This window comes from Lathamus discolor, chromosome 3, assembly GCF_037157495.1.
Source record: "Lathamus discolor isolate bLatDis1 chromosome 3, bLatDis1.hap1, whole genome shotgun sequence".
Lineage (NCBI taxonomy): Eukaryota > Metazoa > Chordata > Aves > Psittaciformes > Psittacidae > Lathamus > Lathamus discolor.
In genome coordinates, this window is record NC_088886.1 from 54,885,702 (window position 1) to 54,907,300 (window position 21,599).

The window sequence follows — 21,599 nt, forward strand, 5'->3', positions numbered from 1 at the left end:
TCTCATTTAATTCTGCCTTTCCAACCAGTTTGCTGTCTTAGTACAGGAGACAGTTCTTTATCTTTCAAAAAAATTTGGATTTTTTTTAAAGATAAAGAACTAATGCAACTAGTCAGGTCAATCAGAGCACAATGTACAGACCTACCTCCAAACAAAGAATAATGTTGTTAAGAAAAATCAAACCTTAATGTCTAACCTGTAAGTATTCAACTGGGGGGAAGGAACTTATTAAGGAATGTAGTGATTTACAAAAGAAAAATTACAGTACATGCTTTTTTTTCGTGGCCTTAAACACCACCAAGTTCTTTACTGATTTGAATAATTAATGTTTGTAATATTTTCCTATGGACAACAGGGGGAAACCACATTATTGCTGTAACACGAATAATTGCTTTCCTACATTTACTTACTTTCTGCAGTAATAAATACACATAAGGCTTAGTTTAAGAATTTCACAATATACTTAAATTTCTGATCAAGCTGATTTGAATTAAGTCCAACATGCTAACCTTTTTCAATAGAACTTTACAACAGACTATAAAACTGTTGTTTAAACAATGCTTCCCATAATTGCCACCAATAAATGATACCTTTTATTGCCGTTAGAACACTCTTGGTTACTGGTTTCCAGAGATGACTGCAGCAATATGTACGTAATTTTGTGTTATGTTAGTAATTGTATGGTTTTCTTTTTAGAATTCAGAAACTGGAAAAGTTTAAGAAAACATGCAAAATGCTGAGAATACACGTAAGTGAAATATTTAATGTCCATCATTCATAAAAGTTACATTGTTTACATAGGGTTCATTAGTATATAATAAAAATGTCATCTTAATGAAAGATTTTCTGGCAAGTCTTTTATATGTTAATTTGTTTAACATACCTTTGGCTATACAGCTAAATAGGAATATATTTTAAAAAATCTTTCTGCAAATAGTTGCTTAACAGTTACAAAACCTCATTATTAAGAATTGGTTATTGTTATACACTTGTTTGTTGGCTTGTAAAAATCATCTGCGATTTGGACTGGGAAACTTAGGACCAACTTCTTGTAATATACTTGCATAGTGACCATGTAAACAGCTTAGGGATCCACAAATTATATCCTTGTATTCTAAAAGTGACTGAGGATTTTACATACTGTACTGTACTGCTTATGTTTTCTTATATTGATGAAGAATTTGAGGATTGTTTTATTGTTAATGCTGATGGGATTTTTTTTAACACTTCAGTTTTATACGAGAAGTTAAAAAATTTAAAAAGTTAACACTAAAGGAAATAATTTTACACTGTGCAACAGTATTGCTACCTCATTCATTTCAATTTTAGATGGATATAACTGGAACTGCACTGTACTGCTTCTTTTGAAAAGAAAAGTTTAAATTAGTTGAAACAATTAGCTATGTGTTTACATAAATTTAACTATGTTTGCATCAAATAAAATGTTTATTAATGAAAGCTATTATACAAGAAACAGCAAAGAGAAATTCATCATACAGAAATGTACACTATATGTGACAGATGGAAAAGTGCATGCAGATTTGTCTCATTAAAAAAAATAAATTCAGAAACAATAGGACTAAAGTTACTGAATTTTGATTCCTATGGTCTCAAATGAGTGAAAAGTTCTCTTTGAATTTACAAAAGTCCATTTAACAGATATGACTAGTACACATTAGCAAGCAAGTGGAATGAATGCACTCAGATTTTATTTTACAAGTACTTGTGCTTGACAAATGTGATTTTTTTTTTTTTTTTAAAGAAAAGTTTTCTTCAAATATGGACTGGGTAGATTGCTGCCAGGTTGCTCTGGTTTTATACATAGTTCCTCTGAATTTGTTTTTAATACCACACCATTTGTTGAAGCCTTCAGTTTTGTTAATTAGACACCATGAAATAACATATGTTTTGTTAACATTCAGGAAATGACATCAAGTCTTTTTATTTTTTGGCTCAATAGATTTTTAAATGTATGATTATCATAACCTAATATTGTCTTTGTCTTCACTGCAGTGGATTTCCGATCAAACTTTTCCCCTTCTTTTAATACTTTAGGGAATTTTCAAACGTCGGGATGTTTGGCTGTAATGCCCCATGATTTGTTCTCCCTGAAAGAAATCATAGTGACAATTTATTAAACTACAGAGCAACCTGGCTTTTCGGGGTCTGCAATTCTATTTTGTGTTCAATATACCTAGCATTAAATCTTGATTCATTTCATTATATTATTTAGGTTATATTTTTCATGCAATTACTTTAGCTGCTAGTTTTCTGGCTTTTTTTAGAAGTCTAAGGCAGGCTTTCAGTATCAAATCAGTGGGGCATTACTTTGCATGTTCAAAAAAGGAGGTTAAAAGGCTAAAATCTAAGTTGCACCAGCAGTAGCATATACATTGAATATGAAGAAATTGAAAACCTAAGAAGGAACCGTATTTAAAAATATTTAAAAGGCCGTGTTTCTGTGTTTAATACCAATTGTTCACAGGTACCGTAAAAGCAAAGAGACGCACTGGTAATTGTAGACTTTAAAATAAAAGGAATGAAAAGAAACAAACAAAACAAACCAAACAAAAAAACTGATGGGAAATAAAACTCCTTAGATTCAAAATGGTTTATTCACACAAATTTAATAGGATATATCACAATTGTTTGGTCCATAAATATTTAGGGGAAATAGTTTCTATACAATGCATTTATCAATAAACAAAGAAACATGGACAATTTTGCTAGACCACTTACTGTACTATAAACACGAAGCTCAATATATAAGATTATTGGATTTATCAACTATATCTGAAAGAGTGCACAACTGCTTTCTATGACATGTTTGTCCCCTCTAACAGGATACACCATAAAAAGAGTTTCAGAAATAAGAGGTAAAACAGTACAAAACTAGTGAGGTGTCAAAAGGGCTTAAAACAGTTAATTTAACAAACAACACATATATCCTGATTTTTCACAAACTTACTCCCAAGGTATATCATAAGGCACATAGTAGAACTGAGTTTTAATTAGTCTACTTAATAAAGTAGATCTCTAGTACCATATATTGTTCTGTCAAAGAACAAAATTTATAAGTATCAATATTTTACCTGTAAAAGTGTATTAATAAAGATCTCAGCCTTACCAAGGTCGTTTGGTCTGGTTAGTGGTAAATGCCCATAAGGTAATAGAAATAGGAAAAGTCAAGATTTAATATCCGTAGAAGATGATAACCATACTTGCTAAATATATAATGGCAAACACACCTTTCTTCTATTACAGTGTTAACATCTCTTCCATCATCTTTTTTTAAAAATAAGCTACTTTTCTGTGCTAATTTTCTAAAAACCCTGAGCAAAAATTACAATAATGCACTTTAATGTGGGCAGTGAACTGTCAATATGTAACCACACATTTATACAGCCAAAAAGGACACCTTTAAAATATATTAAATAGCCACTTTGACCACCAAAAAAGAGATTTGATGGTGTCTAAAAAGTGGGATATATGTGCAAAGTTATTCTTAACAATCCACTAAAAGCAAGACATAAATCTTGACTGATTTTTGTTCGGTTTTGTTTCTGAGACTCTCCACAATCTAATTGGTGTTCAACTACAATAAAAGGATACAAATGAACATTCACCACTGCCCAGACCATTCAGACTTTTAGCTTAAATAAAATTTAAAAAAAGAAAGATCACTATTGTAAACTAAGAAATGTATTCAGATCAGCATCCACAAGGCTTCTGAGTTTATCTGCTTTGAAATTATTCACTGCCAATTCCTATTTTTGTAAGAATTTTTGCTAGCTTTTTTTTCTGTAATACAAAGTTTAAAAAGTTAAAGTATATGTTAGAGATATTAATGAACAAAAGATTTTAAGTTCATGTGTTAAACATAGTGTCTGATACAATCTCAGGAAACATCTAAAGTAAATTCAAAATAGTAATGTATAAATTGTACTGAAATAATTTTCCTTAAACATCTTACTAAATTATATTTTGCTTATTTCCATTTTCCCTGAAAAAAGTATGATTTATCAAAAACTCACTTAGCGCACATGCTGGGAAATGATTTATGTGCTTGCTAAAGTAGGTGAGCAACCTCCTGTTTGCTTTAATGGTACAGTATCAAGGCCGTGTAGTGAACTGCTCAAATATTTCTTTCATTCCAAATCAGAGCTGCTTGACAAAGATGAAAACCCCTCCCTATGCAATATTTCGAATCAGTAGGACTCCTCACTTGAGCTGTTATTCTGCTGTCATTACTTTAACATATATAGGAATGAGCTCATTTTGTATCCAGTGTTTTCTGGATCTTGCCTCCTTGCCTTGTCCTTGTACAGGATGCAAATTTGGAGGCCAGCAGCCTGGGCCTGCCATCCTAACCCACATGCACTCTCATCACTGAGTCTCTCTCTCCAGACCCTCCACCCAGGCACAGCTTTCAGTGGTGGCCAAGGACATTCCAGCTGGGTGAAGATCTGGCAGAGGAGAATTTAGCTATCCCAGTAAGAATCCCCAGTGCTCAGGAAGGATCAGGCTTGTGACTAGCGCCTTAGAAAAAAGCACTGCATTTCCAGTCTGGCTATTTCAGTGAGAACTTTAATTCATTTAGTATTTATTTTTCAACATTTAAAAACTTTTAGATGTGTTATAAAAATTAAGTAAAATTTGGGGTTCTTAAATGCTATAAGTGAACATTCAATCCTGAAGCAGCATTGTTTTGGCTACAATTAAACTGATTCTTATCTGATTATCAAGGATGGAAAAGATTCTTTTTTTAAGGGTCAATACTCATTCTTTTCAAGGTAGTGGAAATAAGTAACATACAATTTTAAGAGGCACTTATTATATGCGTATATGCGTCATAACCTTCTCTTCAGTTATTTGATGAATTTGAAAAATTTGAGTACAATTTAACAGCAATAAATGTTCATTTATTATAGCAATATATTACTTCAAACTCACTTGCCAAGTGGCTGCAGATGCTACACATGAAGCTGCTTATTTTCCCAAATATTTTGTGGGTTTGTTATTAAAAAAAAAAAAAAGGCTTGAAAATAATAATAATAATATTATAATAATAATAATGAAGAGTAAGAATTAAAAAAAAAAAAATAAACCAAACTGAAATGTTAGAAAAGGTTCGTTAAGGTAGTTTGTGAGGGGCTCCCGGATTCGTGGCTGTCCAAGTTAGAGGTCACTGATGTCACTACAGTGATAGTGGGATTGGTCAGGTCTGTTAAAGTGGTCGCAGTGCCGGGTGGAGTGAGTGCGCCGCTGTCTGCTGAGGGCGGTGCCGGTAGTGAGGTGCCATCAGCTTTATCGACACCCCCATTCTCCTGCCGCAAAAGGTTCCTTCTGAATTTGGCTCTTGCGTTTTGAAACCAAACCTGCAAACCAATCCCAATTGATTTCTTTACCGATGCTTGCTTTGTCTTTTTTTTTTTTTTTTTTGTCTTTGTTCTTGCTTTTAAGTAATTGTTGGTGTTTGTTCATGTGTGGCAAATAGACTAAGTCACTCTATAGCTTCACTTGCTACTGGTGATACTGACTCTTTCACAGGCAGGACCCTGCATACAAGGCCAAGTGCTACAGGTGCTCACTGGAACGTTGCAGCCCAGTGTGCAGACCTCACAAAGCAGCCTTAAGAAAAAATCTGCTCACTCACTCACTCAAGGAAAGAGACTTTCTTGATGTTCATGTAGTGTATTCTTGGCTTGGGTAGGTTTGGGGTCGAGACACATAAAGATTGAGGCAAAGGGTGAATGAGCAGATTTTCTCCAAAGCTGAAAGTTTGCCTTGATCATTTTAAAAGACCAAAGAGGAAAGAGGGGTAATTACAACATCCCTATGATACAGATTGTTGATACGGGTCACCTAATCTCTCTGTTCTGTAAGGTTCACTGAAAATGTTTTTAGGCAACATGTAACACAGACAAGGAATTGCAGCTAATAGATTCTCCTTCTACCTCTATTGCTGCCCTTCTTTGGCACTCTGTGTATAATATACAGTTCGTTTTAACTTCACTGAGATAGCACGCATTGTATAGGGATGTTTTTATAGTGTAATTTTCTAGGCTGTCCTTCACAGAGAAGTGACATTTTACTATGTAGGCCCTTAACGGTAACAGTTGTCTAACAGGCATTGAGAGAAGGAGCCAGCTGGTCATGGAGGATCATATTGGCCAAAGCTTCCTTTCTACATATCAGGGGATCTGCTCACTGAGGGGCCGTATTAACTATTTCAGGGGAGCCCAAAGGCTTCACCCAGTGTGTATAAATTTGGTATATTTTCTTCCTCTGCCCTTAATAAGGTCACCACTGAGAGACTACAGATCCCAGGAATCCTACTGGGTCAGTAGACTCTTGAGACAGTTTCCTAACGTTGAGGATGCAACTAATTGCAACTCACATTGTAGTATTTGGCTGCCTTGATACGGTAGGGCATACATTTGGCACTAATGGCACATTTGGCACATATGCCTCTGCACACCCACTAGGGACACACCTAGTGGAAGTATTTCTATATACATCACTATCATTACACATAAGGGAAATGCTATTGACTGGCAGGGGTAGGGGAAAATTCTATCAAGCCTGTGATGTGGCACCTTACCTGCAGAACTCTCTTGGTCAGCCCTGTTTTCTGGGCAAGCTGCTTGAGGTCCTTGGCATCTGGGTTGTGGTTGATAGCAAAGTAGGACTTCATAGTACGAAGCTGGTGGTGTTTGAAGGAGGTGCGCATGCGCTTTGTCTTCTGGGACGGGGGATAAGGCTGCTGGTCTCTGTCCAGGTGATCTGCCTCATTCTCATTACAACCTGTTCAATAAACAAAATGAAACCAGGAGTTAGTGGCCATGCATCAGGTAGGATAAGTGATAGAGGCAAAAATATTGAGTCACATATTGTCTGGAAGAAAAGAAACAAGCAAAAAAGGAAAGAAGGAAAAAAGGAAGCAAGCAAGCAAGCAAACAAACAAACAAGCAAAATAAGAAGGAAACAAGTAAGGAACGGCTAAGATGGTGCAAGAATAAGTAAAGATTTGGTAATTAAATGAGACAAAAAAAGATCCAGAAGATTACATTTTCCTATTCTTAAACACACCATGTCCCCCCAGCCTGTATCTGCTAAAGGCAGACTTAGAAAGTTCTCTCTCCTTTGGCATTTATTTTCAAACAAGTCTTTTTTCCTATGGTGATAGTTTTGCTTTGGGCATTCAAAGAGTCATTTGAAATCTCATTCAGATTTTGAAATCTCACTCATAGAAACACTCTTAGCTTGAGAGAACAATAAAGGTCAAACCAGCATTTTGAATGTTCCTGAGCTTTTCCCCCACATCACAAGCACCTATAAAAAGAGATGTACAGCAGGAAAGTTCGTTATGACAGTTCCTCCAGAAAGCATAAAATCTGGAGGGTTTTGTTAATAAAATAAATGCTCTTGAGCTGTGCCTGGGAGTGTGTATGAACTGCTCAAAGACTTTCATCTGTAGAACATGTCTAGAAAGAAGTTGCATCAAGGCTTGATTCAGTTCCCCAATCTCAACCCCAATCAGCAACAGCACTTAGTTGGTACTGATTTAAGATGTTTTCATAAGCAACCAACTAGTGGCTCAAAACTTGAAAAGAGTTTTCCTGCTTTCACTGATTCGGGATTTCCAAAGTGCCTATGAAAGATGGATTTGTTTCAGATTACATTTTGGTGGGTGTGAATTGTACACAAGACTTATTCAGGGACCATGGCATCATTGCTTCTTATGAGGGAAAGAAATTCCAGTACTGGCAAAAAATAAAAAATCAGACATCTATTAAAAAAAAAAAAAACCTCAAACCTGTTATCAATTCACAAGAATTAACAAGCTCTCATATCTTTTATAAAGATAGCTCAATCTCAGAGGAGAAAATTAATGGTGTCATCATAGCAGGGAATATTAATTAAAGAGCAGCTAATTAAAAATGTTTCAGAATGTCTGCAAACTAGAGCAAGTATCATTAGTTGCCCATTTGAATTCTTGAACTGCTTTCCAACAATTGTTGGATTATTTACTAGGCCTAGTTGATCCTTAGTTCTAAAAGAAAAGTAAAAGAAGAGAGAGAAGGGAAAAGAAGGAAAGCACCCAATACAGAGAGACTGATGTTGACAGGGCTAAAAACAGAGGCAAAGCAATCTGAAACTAGGAGAAAATAAAAAGCTTCTTGAAGGTGTTTTCTCTTTTGAATTATAAGACAAGTCAGCATGAACAGATGCTGGTAAGTCAACGCTCTGACAGAAAATCAGGTGAATATTTAATTATAGCTAGATTTACTTCTAGCCCTGTTAAGAAGTGTATCTGCACTTTCAAACAAAGTATGCTGACACTTCTGAAAATACCAGGAGTTGAAAGTTGCTTTAAAAATAATTTCAGACCAGATTTGGGTTGTATTTACTACTTGTTTTCACAAGCAATCACACTGCCTTCAGTCAAACTATACGTGGGCTGTAACTTATGAGCTGACATAAATTAGAGTACCAGAATTCAGTCCTTGGGTTTTACTTCAGAGACTTGCAAGCTGTTTGTTTGTATTGTTTTTCTTGGGTCGCTCTGGTTTACAGCAGCAATGAAAACTTCTTTGGGCTCCTCTGTCCTGCTTACTGTCTTTGTTTCTGTGATGTACTTTTTCGTCTGTGATCTACTTTAGCTTTCATTTTCAAGACAAAATAGAAAGAGGGCTCCTAGTTTATACAACAATTGTCTGACTCTGTTTTACATGGGTGAAACAGTGCTATGTGGTTTGGCCACAACATAGAGCAGAGTTTTACACTGTTGCCTAAATAACTAAGGAAAAGCAAAAAATGAGGCAAAGCTCATTTCTTTTCAGTGGATTGGGGGGGGGGGGGGTAATTTTGCTTTGCATAGAGCTAGAACAGTTTGCTTTTTTCTTGCCAAGAGTTCTTCAAGTGAACTCTTCATAGTTTTACTCACACACACACACATACACGCATACATATATAGTGAAATAACGTAAACAGCTCTTTGAGCAACAGCTGTGTAAAATATTTTCCTAGGGAAATCTTCTTCACCATCTCATTTCTATATCCTGTGGGCTGTAAGTCAACATGGTTTCCCTCAAAATACATATTAATTCTATGATATAAGAGGTAATATAGAGAAAGCCTTCAATGTTTTAAGTACTTTTGAATAGTTTCTTCCATTTTTCACATTAACTCCAGACAGCTCGCAAGTATGAATGGCTTTTACCTCATAACATTTTGAGTTATTTATTGTTGTGTTTCCACTTTACAACCAAGGAGCTGAGAAGCAAAAATTAAACTACTAAACAAAATACAGAATAGAAAAGCTGTTGTAGATCTGACAGCAGAATTTGATTTGCCTTTCTGGCCCTGTGCTCAGCTGCCCTGAAAGCAATGTTCTCACAAACCTGAGCAGGGTACTGCCAGGCCGCTGGTGAATGAATACAAGTGTTTATGCGCAGCTTGGCGAAGTTGTTAGCCTAACCAGAGTTCCATTTTTAAAGGTAGGATTCCTTTCCAACGGCTTGCCACATCGATATGGGCACCCTATGCTGTGACCGGTTCGGTAAAACCAGTAAACCTAGGCCGGGGGTTACTGGGGAAGTTAAACTGGCGGTTCTCACCAAACAGTAAGAGACAAGAGTAAACTTAAGCAGTCACTAAGAAGTTGCCAGCTCCGAGGCGGAGCGCAGCCTCCTGGCCCGTGTGTGCTTTAGAGCGGATGTACGGGGCAGGGTTGCGCCTGTATCTCTCGGGTCTCCTGTCCGAGCAGGGGAGGCCGCGGGGACCCCGGCCCGGGAGGGGAGAATCGCTCCGCTGCGCGCCCCGCCGGCGGCCAACCGGCCCGCTGTGCCGGGGCCGCGGAGCAAAAGGACCGAGCTGCGAGGAGGAGGGGGTCCGGCTCCAGATCTTGCCCCGTTTCTCCCTCTGAAGGCTGCAGTCAGGGGTCCAGCATTTAATTTTCTGTGGACTGGTTGCCCTTTGTAAATGATTACGTGCATGAACAGTTACCGAGTCACAGGGCAGAGAACGAAAAATGTGTGTAGGAGAGTGACTGCCAATTATTAAGAGATTTTTTTTTTTTCTTTCAAGAAGCGATTTCATCTACTGCAACTCATTTCGTAACTGTTACAGATTCGTTTTACTCCCACTGGATCTGAAGCGCAGTAGGTCAATGGGCTGGAGTAGTTCTCGCCGGATGTACAGTTTGGCTGCAAACTGTATTTTCTCGAGACCATGTGTCAACCCTGGCCATTTTTAGATAATACTTAAAAATAATAACAATAATCACGGCTCTAACAGATCAAATGTCTCCGCCATCTAGCCTGCGTCCAAAGCAACACACTGCTTTTTTCCTCTCCGTTGCCCCGAGGGTTCTGTGAGATCTCAATGCAGTGAGCTGTATTTTCATAACGGGTAGCGCCTCCTAATCTCGTTTGGAGTCAGAGGCACATCTTATATGCCCCCTTGTTGTACAGAAGGGGAGTTTTAAGACTAACACACAAAAGCTATGACGGCGTTTGCATGTGAAGTGTCTCTGGAGTCCTGACCTGAAGTTTAAGGCGTGTTTTATCATACCCGCAACTTTACATTTTTCCCTAAATTCTGGTCCTAATTCTAACGGAATTTACAGGGACTATTTAGTCCCTGCCAACATTTCCATCTCGGGATAGCGGGAATTAGAGTGGTGGGGTGCGGGTCAGACATAACAGAGTGAACGGGCAGGAAATGCACCGCTCAGAGCCAGAATTGAACGAATCCTGAATCCTGGCTGCGCTGCGGGTTCCCTTTGCTTTAGGAGCTTTCAGGACTGATTGGAAACCGCTGCGTAGCCAGGGATTCCAATGTCATCTTCAATTAACAAGGAACAATTAGCGCAGTGATTACCCTTTCTCCAAGGTCTCAGCATCAGAGGAGATGAACTGGCCTTGCAGAGCCTCCCGGTTCCCAGCTGCAGCCCGTTTCTCGAGCAGCCCCGAGTTGCTGCTGGAAGGGGAGGGAATGCAGGGGGAGGGTCGTTTAGGAATCTCAGTGGTGGCCGGTTGAACTTGGGTGGAGGGGAGAGACCTCTAGGTCGAAAGTGGTGCACTTTATCGACCTGCGCTAGTTGGAAGGGGAGGGAGGCCCTGACTGATTCTCTTCTCGGCGGGGCCAGCGCTCCGCCGCTGCCCAGAGAGGTGCTCCGGGGTCGGAGCTCCTCGGCTCCCGCTTCATAGGAAAGGGCCCTGCACCACCCTGACTTCCCACACCCTTCTTTACTCCTTACCGTTCATGGGGAGCCTGCGTTTCGCTAAAGCAATGTTTGGAGTAGGTAGCTTGTTAATTCGGGTTTCCCCTTACTGCTTTCGGCTTCCATCCAATTAAACGCTACCTAAACTGCTTGACCATACCTGCAACCCCTGTACTTCCGGTCCCTAACACTGTGTGTTTAGACATGGTTTTGGTACTTCAGTAACTGAAGTTAGGGAAGATACTTAATACAGGGCAACACTTGCTCCTTTCCTACCGTTGAAAGATCAGAAAACGCTATCCTTAATTATATTTGTTAGGGCTTAGTTACAGGGAAAAACACTAGTTGGCTTCTTGTACAGTTTGCTCGTTTATGTGCCAGTAACACAGAATTATTCAGCCTGAAGAATTAGTTATTATAAATTGGTTATCTAAGTGGAATCGTGTGTGTACTCCATTGGCTTTGTAGGAGCCATGTACTATAACCTTTAATCCATTTTTTTTCTGATCCGTTTGATTACCTCATATATGAGGTCTAACTGGTGAAGTACTTTTTAATAATACTAAAACACAAATAATCATAACAGTATATCTGAAGTTCTTTTAGAGCAAGGGAGTTGTGGGTTTGGAGCTGGGATTTTTTTTTTTTTTTTTTTTTTTTTTTTGTCTTTACCATGGGAAGTGGCTAACTTCGGGTGTTTGACATTAATAGGCAAAGACAGCCTTTGAGGAGGGCTGCTGTTAGCTTTCCTGCGAACGCTCCAGCCCTCAGAGGGCTGTTTGTTTGATTTTCCAATGGTTAAGCAGGATCTGGCCTGGCTGAGTTCCTCGCTCGCTGCCTAGCTAAGGGGAAGCCCGAAAACGCCCTTTTCGGGGAGCTCGGTATGTGTTTCCCACCTGAGTTGTAGGTGACGATGTCCACTCCCAAGGCAGGACTCTTTCGTTTCCTCGGCCTGCCCTTCTGGACCGTGCCCGTGCCGTTGAAGTAGGGCAGGGCCAGCCCTCCACTCTTGGCAGCCAGCTCGGTGTAGCTCAGCTGGGGGGGATATTCTCCTTGCAAAAGGGACTCGAAGTGGGCCCTGCAGTAAACCAGGTTGTCCTTCATGCCAAAGTGATCGCCCGTGGTCAGAGTCTTGTTGCAGGTGGTGCAGGTGAAGCAGCTCAGGTGATAAACCGACTCCCTGGCTCTCATGACCATTTCAGAGGCTGAGATCCCAAGGTGGCAGCGGGCACATCTCTGCACAGAGAACCTTCTGAAGGAAACAGGAAAGTGGGCATCACCTAGAAAGGCGACGGCAGACCTCGCCCTGAGCCTCCCGCCTTCCCCCCGGCCGCAGGGGTCTCGCCCTCCCATTTCGGGATGACCCTTAGTGCGGGCCATGGTCCCTGGCAGCCTGCTGCCGGCGCTCCGGCTGGTGGGAAATACCACTGGGGAGTCAGCACTGGGATCCCAGGGGAAGCGTCTTGCTCCTTCTGCCAAGCTGATCTATTAGGTTCTCTTAGGACTTTTGCAAGAGCTCTCCCGCTGCTCCTGCACATGGAGAAACGCGGAGGGGGAGAAACGAGTCCCCGCTCTCCCGGCATCCGCGTAAAGACAAGAAGGGCAGCGGGAAAGCTGTAACGTACACATGCAACGAATGACCGGTCCCGCGGCCCGGCTGCTTGGCGGTACAGCTGCGGGGCTGCGCAGGGGGTCGCCGGCTCAGCCGCTGCTGCAGCTTCCCCAGGGCCCTCTTCCCAGCAGCGGAAAACCTGGTAAACTACTGGCGCAGAGAAACTTCTGCTGGGTCTTACGCTGGCATCTGCGGAGGGAAACCGCAGAGCAGCGGGAGACCCGGGGTCTTCTCCCGCGTCTGTTTGTGTACCGGTACACACGCTCACTCGGCGTGTCCACTGTGGATCCGTTCAGGTTTTGAACGCGTGAAAGTTTTTGGAGGGGATACGTTTACGGGATTTATCGCTGTCCGCGAAAAGATACCTTTAAAAGCCCGTATGGATTAAAAAGCGTTTCGGTTCATAATGCCTTTTGAGGGGACGAGCTTTTGAACCTGTGGGGACTTATTGCTGTACCTGTAGTAATCCTCCTTGCAGTAAATACTGCCGTCCTTGGCAAAGCAGGTGAGTTCTGACTCCAAAGCCAGTTTACATTCACAGCACTTAAGACACCTAAGGTGCCATTGTTTGTCAACAGCCAGCAGGTAATATCTGTCTGAGATCTTCCCTCCACAACCAGCACACAAAGCAGGCTTCTCGGGGCTCATTGGGGGCATGTTCTGCAAAACAACCACACCAGAAGGAGATGAGACAGGGAGAGAAGGACAAGCGGACAGCCCGGGCTGGGCACGGCGGCCGGTACACGGAGACTGACCGTTCGCTGGGACCGACGGCCCTCTCCCGGCGGGAAGTTTGAGGGGGAACCGGGACCATCCCCGCTGGGGAACTGTTTACCGCGATTCGGCTTTCGTGTTTATCCCATTAAACCTCTCCTAGCGATCTAATGTCATTTCAATATGCGAAGACAACTGATTAGGCCTCAGGAAAAGAAGTAAAGCCCATTCTTTCCTGAGGTACCGAAGTTAAAGCCTGTAGTTTCCTCCTTACTTTGGAGTTTTAGTGTTAGAGCACTCCCTAAGAAAGGCATTTTAAAGTAGAAAAACACCGGTTGCTGCACCAAAACTTTATGGCAGAGGATTCAGGCTTGCCCCGACTTTCCAGTAAATTTTCAGCCGCTCTTAAACGAGCCAAAACCTCCGTCTCCAAAGCAAGTCAATCCATTTAAAACAAGAGTAGCAGAAAGGGGACAGGTGGATGGTGTAAATAGTGAGTGACAACGCTCTCTCCACAGGGACGTGGGCACAGGCTGGTCTCAGCTAAACCTAGGGTGTTTTCATCAGGAAACTTCTTCAAGTTCCCGTTAATCTGCTCCCCACGAGGAGTGTCGCTCGGGACAAAGGGAGACGGAGGGACGGCCGAGACAAAAGCTCTGCCGGAAAACCCGGGGCAGCGTTTGCTGATAAACAGGAGAAGGAAAAAAACCGAAATCTTGTTCTAAAGTCGCAACTTGTTTAAAAGTGGCAACTCCGGGATCATTTTTCAAGCTGAAGCTGTTCCTCGCCCCTCTTTTCTCTTTTACATTTTTTTTTTCAGCAATTGGAAAGGCGAGTTAAATTTACATTGCAAATCCTCGTATAACAAAGCGGGAGTTTATTTAAGAGAAGGGGGTAGGACCCTATGGCTCAAAGCCTCAAAGCAGTTTTCCAGGCCGTTACTTTGTGTGCAGAGCCTTGTGCGCGATCGGCGGAAGCCCTACAAGTTGGAAAAAAGGAGATCTCGCTTTGCACAAAACACAGCGTGACACTCGGTTTCTCCACCATCCCGTTAGAACACTTGTGGAGAGTTTGGTCCTTTGAGTAAGAAAAGAATGTTACTGCTAAGCAAGGTAGTCGGCGTGCATAACATTCAGAGAGAGCGGTGCCTCTTTGGATCAATCCCACATTTCGGACTAAAAACGGTTATGACAAGTAAGCGGTCGCGGTTTGCGGTTTAATTTAGGAGGTGCCAGGAGTGCGAAAAAAAGGTACAGTACACCTCCGAAACTCCAGCTGGAGCCCACTCGGGCAGGCAGAGCGGCCGCAGCGAGCAGAGCAGGGGCAGGGGCTGCAAAACCGCCCCGGTTACCAGCTAAAAAGCTTTCCTCCCGTTACCCCAGAGAGCACACGCAAAGCATCGATTACACACACGTGTAACTGGGCCTGGCAGCACGGCCCCCGGCACTACGGTGGGTGTACAGGGAGCCCCGAGAGGATTTCTGCAAGAGAGGGATAGGAGGGAAGGGCAGAGGAGAAGCAGTTCCTTTCTCTTCCCCAAAGCCAGAGGTTCCCATCAAAGGGTGCCAGCTCCTTTCTTACCGTTTCTCGGCCGTTCATTTGTCCCCCTTTGGCCAGGCGGGACTCGGTCTTGGATCGCCTCTCCATCTCCTCCATGATTCCTTGGATGTGGCCTCCGGAGATCCCGTGGAAAAGCATGGCTGGGGGACGGAAAGGACAAGTATTTTCTTCTGCTCTGCACCCTACTATTTCCATATACAGACCCCAGAGTCTTTAGATCATCCAAAATGTTTACACCGAGGCGCACAGCGCAGGGAGGGAGGTTGCAATGGGAGCTTCTCTTTGCACAAGCACCGAGGGCTTCCTGAAGATGTGCAGAAAATAAACAAGGGGGAGGGGAGGAAATGTAATAATAATTAATCTTAAAAATAAAATAATAAAAGCGAGCTAAAGGATCTGATACTGCTCTGCAGAGCTGGGGCTCCTGACTGGAGAGACTTGGACCTAGGGCAGGAGAATCGGTCGGGAAAGGATATAGTTTTGAATACAAAGAAAGCAAAAAGAAGTGCTATTTTCAGCAGTCCCCGGTTGCTTTAAAGTTCCCAGTGCCTGTAGGTTGGATTTGGGACTGCTGCTTTCCGGAGCTCTGTCCAATTTGTTAAGAGCCTAAAGCCAGCCCATTTTTGATAATTTAGTAGGAGGAGTTCTCTCCCTTGAGCTGCCACTGATTTTTATTCAGACAACAAAGACCTGTCATACTCCTCTCAACCCCTAGTGATGGGCAAGCAGTGACAAACATTACAGTCGGTCTGTGGGTGGGGTGGGGTTTATTACCTCCCCCAAACGCGGAGTCCCGGGAGTTTGCGGCGCCTGCCGAGGGGCAGGGTGGCCCGGGGGCCCCGCGCCGAGCCGCGCAGGGGGAAGCTCCGCTCCGCGGCCCCTCGGGCTGGCACCGACCGCCGCTCCTGTCTCCGTCGCGGGGAGGGAAGAGGGAAGAGAAGCGCCGTTGTGGGGCAGCCGCAGCGGGACGGAGCGGCCAGACTGCTGCCCGTTCCCCGCGTCTCGGGCCCGGGCAGCCGTGGTCAGAAGGGACGGCGGCCGCTGCCTTTGGCGGTCGGAGAGCAAAGCCCGCCCCGCTCCCGGGAGGATGGAACGCTTAGCCGGGCTTTACCCGCCCTGCTGCCGCCGGGGAGCGCCAATCCCGCGGGACCCGCCCGTACCCGCAGCAGGACCTCCGGTCCTCTCCGCGGGCTGCCCCGACGGGGAGCGGAGGGGCGGCGCGGTACTGGAACGTGCTGGCGGGGCTCTGTCTCCTTGCCCACTCCCCGGCTGAGGGCTGCGAGCCCTCTTTGTGCGCTGGGGACCCGGCGATACATTCCTTCCCGACTAATCTCTTTCTCTGCTCCCCCTCCCCTCCTTTCCCCTTTTCCTACTTACTTTTCACACCACTCTTCCTTGCCTTTCCCTGGAACAGCTGCCGGCTGTTTCCTGACACCTCGATCCTTACTGAAGGATCTTCCTGGCGGCAGTTCTTCGCTCCCCTTTCCCTGGGGGACGCTCCACACCGAACCCGAGCGCGACTAGTGAAAGAAGTACCCCAGCCCCCACTTCCTTTCCAAAGCATCCCAGAGACATCCTCAGGGGCTCCTCGAGTCACCTCTTCCATGTAACCCAAGATTCAGGCAGCCAGTTTCCTCCCTTCTCTTTCCCCCTAAGTAGCTAAAATTAATGTTATTTGCAGATTGAATGTTGCTACATTCTGCCGAGTGCCAGAATACAGCTCATAAAACACAATTTCACACAAAGATGAAGTCAATCAAGTGAAATAAGCTGGGATTTTTTTTCCTCTGTTGGCACACTAGACCCTGGACAGCAGGGCTGCTATTTACTGTAAGTAATGTAATTAGCCCTTTTGGATGGAAATCAATGTGTTGTATATGTGTGTGTGTTTTAATAAGAGAGTAATAGCTATAAAACCAAAGAGACTCAAAGGGGTAAGGGAATCTCCTTTAAAACGGATAGATCCCTCCACAAGCCATAGTCTCCTGCAGAGCACTCCCGGTCTGGAATAAAAAAGAAAAAGGGAAAGAAAAAACAAGAGGGAGTGTGGGGGAGAGAACAGAAAATCTGTGTGTGGGGAAGGAGGAGGGGAGATAGGCTTTCCTTGGAGAAAACAAGTCAATTAGCACAACAAGCCATCAGGAAAAAATAAACAAGGTGATTAGATCCGGGATACGGGAGCCGTTCGCTAAGGACCCCCCGGTTCCTGTCACCCTTCCGAGGTGCCCCGGCTGCTCCGGGAGACGGGAGAAGCCACTTCCCTCCCGCCCCGCCAGGGACCCGCGGGGCCAGGGGGAGCGCAGCCGCAGCCCGCCCGGGACGGCGGGGACGGGAGAGGCGGTGCGGGGGGAGCGACACAAGGGGACGCCTGTCGGAGAAGGGCTTGCAGTCCGCAAACCCTGCTTCCACAGTCGTGTGCCTACCTGGCTTGTGGGGTTGTGTTGGCGGCTGTCGACAGAGGTGAAAAACCCCTCACCTAGAGACGAGTTTATTACCGATAGCTGCAATATAACCCTTCCACTCTCCTGGCACGTTCGGGTCTGGTTTCGTTTATTTCCCTTTGAATGAAATGTTCCTGTATTCCCGCACAGGTATTTAGTCAGGGGTAACTCGCGCTGCCTCAGCTCCGGCCTGCTCCTGCTCCTCGGTGCTGGCTCCGCAAGTCCCACGGTGCCCGCGTTGCGAGAGCCACCCGCATGTGCCTAGCGGAGGGACCGCCGACACCCGCGGCCCACCCCCCCCGCGTACTCCCCGCGGCAGCGCTTTGCCGTGACCGTGTCCCTGCCGCGCTGAGGACGGTCACACTCATCGCGCCCTCTGCGAGCGGGGGGAGGAGGGGTTCGGGGGAGCCCCTTGGGGGGCGCTGGGCCCAGCTCCCTCCGTTCAGCTAAAGCGGGGGCCACTCGCCCCCCGAGCGCAAGCCGATCCTCTTTCCTCCTCTCTGCAGTTTGCTGTCTCGGGCTTTCCGAGGTGCTGTCCGCAGGTGCAGCGCCAAAGCTTCCATCCAAGCCCGAGACACCAAAGCCACTGCTTGTTAAATTCCCGTCTCTACCTTAGCTCGACGGCGCCGCTAGGAATAATTGGGCAGATTCATAACCAAAGTCCGAAATGACTGAACTTCCTCCGGTTGGGCACACTTAATTAATTAGAGCGTCCTTTCTTTCTGCTCCACCAGGTACGGTTAGGGATACGCTACTAGCTACTGCTGCTCCAGTACATGAGGCCAGGGTTTTCCCAGACGTTTTCTGATCAATATCCTAATGTTGGCAGACCACTTCTTACCTAAAGGGACACGGAAAGTTTATTGCTAGCATCAAACGTGACTTCTCCGTTTTCAAAAGGCCTGTAGAAGATCAAGGTAAATCTATTTCAATGTTCCTGAGCTCTCCTTCCTCGCGTCAAACGGGAACGTCTCTGCTCCAAGGCAGGCTGGTAGAGAAAGGTTGCCGCTGCTGCGCGGGGGTCTCTACACGGGTTTGCTGGTTTGCTTGGGGAGGGGAAAGAACAGCTCACAAAGAACACGACAGGGAATCTGAAATCCAGATCGACCAGTTTATCCCTTACGAATCCATCTGCATTAGCACTTCGCCTCTGAAACGTAGGTTCTCATTGCAGGGCGCTTTTACCCCCTTCTGCCGCAGCTTTTTGGGAAGGATACCTGATGTGCAATTTTCAGAACGTTTTAGTAACGTGACAGGCTCTCAGGCTTTTCCTTTCTGCGAGGCCGTACCCGGACTCCCCAGCTAACGAAGATGAGGGGGAGCAAACACATCGCTGCTGGGATTTCCACAGGTAAAACGTCTGCCTCGCCGGCTGCCGCCCTGCCCGGAGCCGTTTCCACCTTCGTAATTAGCGTGTGCCCTGCATGGATTTCAGCATGCGGTCACTGAGATCCGCTTTGCGATACAGCCCTTATTCTTCCTGGCCACGGGCTACTCTCTAAAGCCTATTACAGCGTGAACGAGCTTGCGTTTAGTTCTGAGGATTTAGAACAAGGTCTACATGCAAATTAATAATTGACCATCAGTAATTAGAAGAAAAGGGAGGGCATTCAGCCGCGCGGGGGGAGGGGGGGGGGGGTAGTGGGACGTTCTTTGAACCTAAATGTTGTGGGTTTAGTCCATCCTAGATGAGGCCATAGCGCGTCCCGGGCTGCAAGCTCCGGGTCAGCAGCCTCCTGCCCCGTAAGGGCGTCAGAACTTCACACGTCTCCGTCAGGTACCTGAACTTCTCAAGACACTTCCAGTTTAATTATTTCCAGAAATTTAAAGCTCGTAGTAATAACAGCAACGATTACGGTCCTGTTGCCTGCGAGTCGGGTGGTTAAAGCCAGGTCTATTTTTAAATCCTAACTCTATTTTCTGCTCTGCGAGCTTGTAGCTGAGTACAGCGCTATTAATGATCACCCTCATCTCTTTGTGAAGTCCGCTGCTAGTACGAGCAATCTAGACACAAAGAAGGAAAATCTGAATAGTTACATCTCTCAGTGGGGTCATCAAATGTAGTTAATGTCGTTTTCAGCATTTAAATGGATTTGGGGCGTTTTGTTGTTTAGTTTTGTTTTGGTTGCTGGCTTTTTTGTTTTTTTTGTTTTGCTTTTTTTTTTTTTTTTTTTTTAATCCGGCATTATTTAGAATTCCACATATTTATCCTGCCCTGAGCCTTCCCGAGTGTACCGCAGGTCAACTTTGGGACTCCCGTGCTAGGAAGGCCGGGAGGGCTAGTGCACTGCCGCCCCTCTCCCCCCCGGGCTGCACGAATAACACTAGCCCAGGTCATATTGAACCGTAAGGATCATCTAATTGAAACCCCAAGCCTCCAACATGCTTGTACCTCCCGGTAATCCGAAAACATGTAAAATAATCCACGTATTCATTTGCTTAAGGAGATGACATTTAAACAATAAACAATTAGGTGCTTTGCATAGTAATCCTAGACACATAGCCAAGTGCAGTGACTGACTACAAACAAATGAGCACACGGCCAGAAGAAAGTGGGAGATGCGGATTATTGTCTAACACGGAACTGTTCACCGCCCAGGACCTCAGCATTATTAGCTTCTTAGTTGTCTGATATTAACCATAACCGTGTTTGCACTCCGGTTGTAAAGAAGCCATTGGAAATTATCATATTCTGATGCTTTTGAAAAGGACTCCCTTACAGTAGGCTCTATTCACAGACAGGTGAAAGGAGCCACTCCATTAAAAAATAATAATTAAATTTAAAAAAGCTAAAAAGAAAAAAGATACTAAGAAGAAAAAAAAAACAAACCACAACCCAGTCTTTTTTGGTTTTATTTTTCCTTCTTTTTTATTTTTTTGCTCCTTTTTACCCCCCTAATTGAGCTGAATGGCTTAGTCTTCCTCAGCTGCTATTCCTCTAGATGAAAACACAGATACACCAAATGCTGTCTGCGAATACACCTGGGGAAGCGACCGTTCTGCGTTGTTTAAGAAAAAAAAAACCAAACCACCAAACCCAAAAGAGTCACCACGCCAAAGAAACACCCCGCGAATGACATCCGTGAGGTCCAAATAGCTGCATCGCTAGCAAAGGCTCATGCAGAAGCTTACCTTGAGACCTTAGAAGCTTCTTCCAAAATTGTACCCTCCTTAATGAGTGATGAGGGATGGGTTTTGGATGGAGAAGAGACGCAATGATCTAGCCAGTAGATGGAGGTTGTTCCTTGTTCCTAGCAGAGGATCCCTATGTTAATTAAAATAAACAAGCTGCTTGGTGGAAAGATCCCCCCCCCCCCCCCGCCCCGCTCCCCTCCATAGCCTCTAATATAGAATTGACGTGGATTTCTAACCTCTGACCTCTCATATACACTTATACCTGCCTTTTATTTTCTGTTTGTTTCGAAATCTTTTCCCAAACCCAAATAGATAAATAAAGAAGAAGAATGAATGAAAGCAAAAATAAATCCCACCTCTCAATTTTGGCTGGTTTGCTGGATTTTCTTGATTAGCTGTCTCAGCTCCTCAGTAATCAGGTGAGGTGTTAATGGGGAGCTGGTTGTAAATAAAACTAATAAAGCAAAGAACATATTAGGAAATTAAAAAAAGGCGAGGATTGAGAGGCTGCTAAAAATATTGCAGCGAGATGAGCGTTCCCCCATCATGTCGTTTTTTTCGTTCTGTGCTTATTCACAGCTGAGCAGCAAACCCTGTGTTGTTGCCATCTCGCCACATTTTTTTTCCTTTCAAATCGCACTGAACCAGCCATGGACTGCATCAACCCTTCCCACTTTCATAAAAAGCCTCTCAAATGGAGTCGCTAAACAGCAAACTTCAGCCTGATCTGATGTGATATGATATACGGATTCATGGAGCAACCTCGCTTTGCCAAACCCGATGAAACTGTGAGTTGTCATGCAATACTACGCAGTCAAACCTGGGGTAATTGTAAAAGTGAACCCAATTTAACCCATTAGAATAAAATCAGATGCCAAGATGAATCGGAATCATTGCTTCTTAGGTG

The 21,599-nt window shown here is 44.3% G+C and overlaps 1 protein-coding gene and 1 long non-coding RNA gene across 8 annotated transcripts; one reads left to right on the forward strand and one right to left on the reverse strand.

Moving 5' to 3' along the window:
• Window positions 1–578: 578 nt before the first annotated feature.
• LHX9 (LIM homeobox 9) lies at window positions 579–21,078 on the reverse strand. Of its 7 annotated transcripts, XM_065675305.1 has the most exons (8): window positions 21,049–21,078; window positions 20,690–20,822; window positions 17,540–18,398; window positions 15,138–15,256; window positions 13,300–13,502; window positions 12,127–12,482; window positions 6,605–6,807; window positions 2,612–5,378 (listed from the first exon to the last, which is right to left on the reverse strand). In XM_065675305.1, exons 4-8 carry the CDS (start codon window positions 15,252–15,254, stop codon window positions 5,121–5,123), a joined length of 1,137 nt encoding a protein of 378 aa, XP_065531377.1. In that variant the 5' UTR covers window positions 15,255–15,256; window positions 17,540–18,398; window positions 20,690–20,822; window positions 21,049–21,078; the 3' UTR covers window positions 2,612–5,120. The 7 variants fall into 7 exon arrangements, with proteins under 7 accessions (XP_065531380.1, XP_065531379.1, XP_065531377.1 ...); XM_065675304.1 differs by lacking the exons at window positions 20,690–20,822; window positions 21,049–21,078 and having other exon boundaries at window positions 17,540–18,823; XM_065675309.1 differs by lacking the exons at window positions 17,540–18,398; window positions 20,690–20,822; window positions 21,049–21,078 and adding an exon at window positions 16,494–16,778.
• Window positions 18,736–21,572, forward strand: LOC136012274 (uncharacterized). The gene is made up of 2 exons (XR_010611653.1): window positions 18,736–18,908; window positions 21,272–21,572. It is a non-coding gene; the product is annotated as an uncharacterized LOC136012274 (long non-coding RNA).
• Window positions 21,573–21,599: the final 27 nt, after the last annotated feature.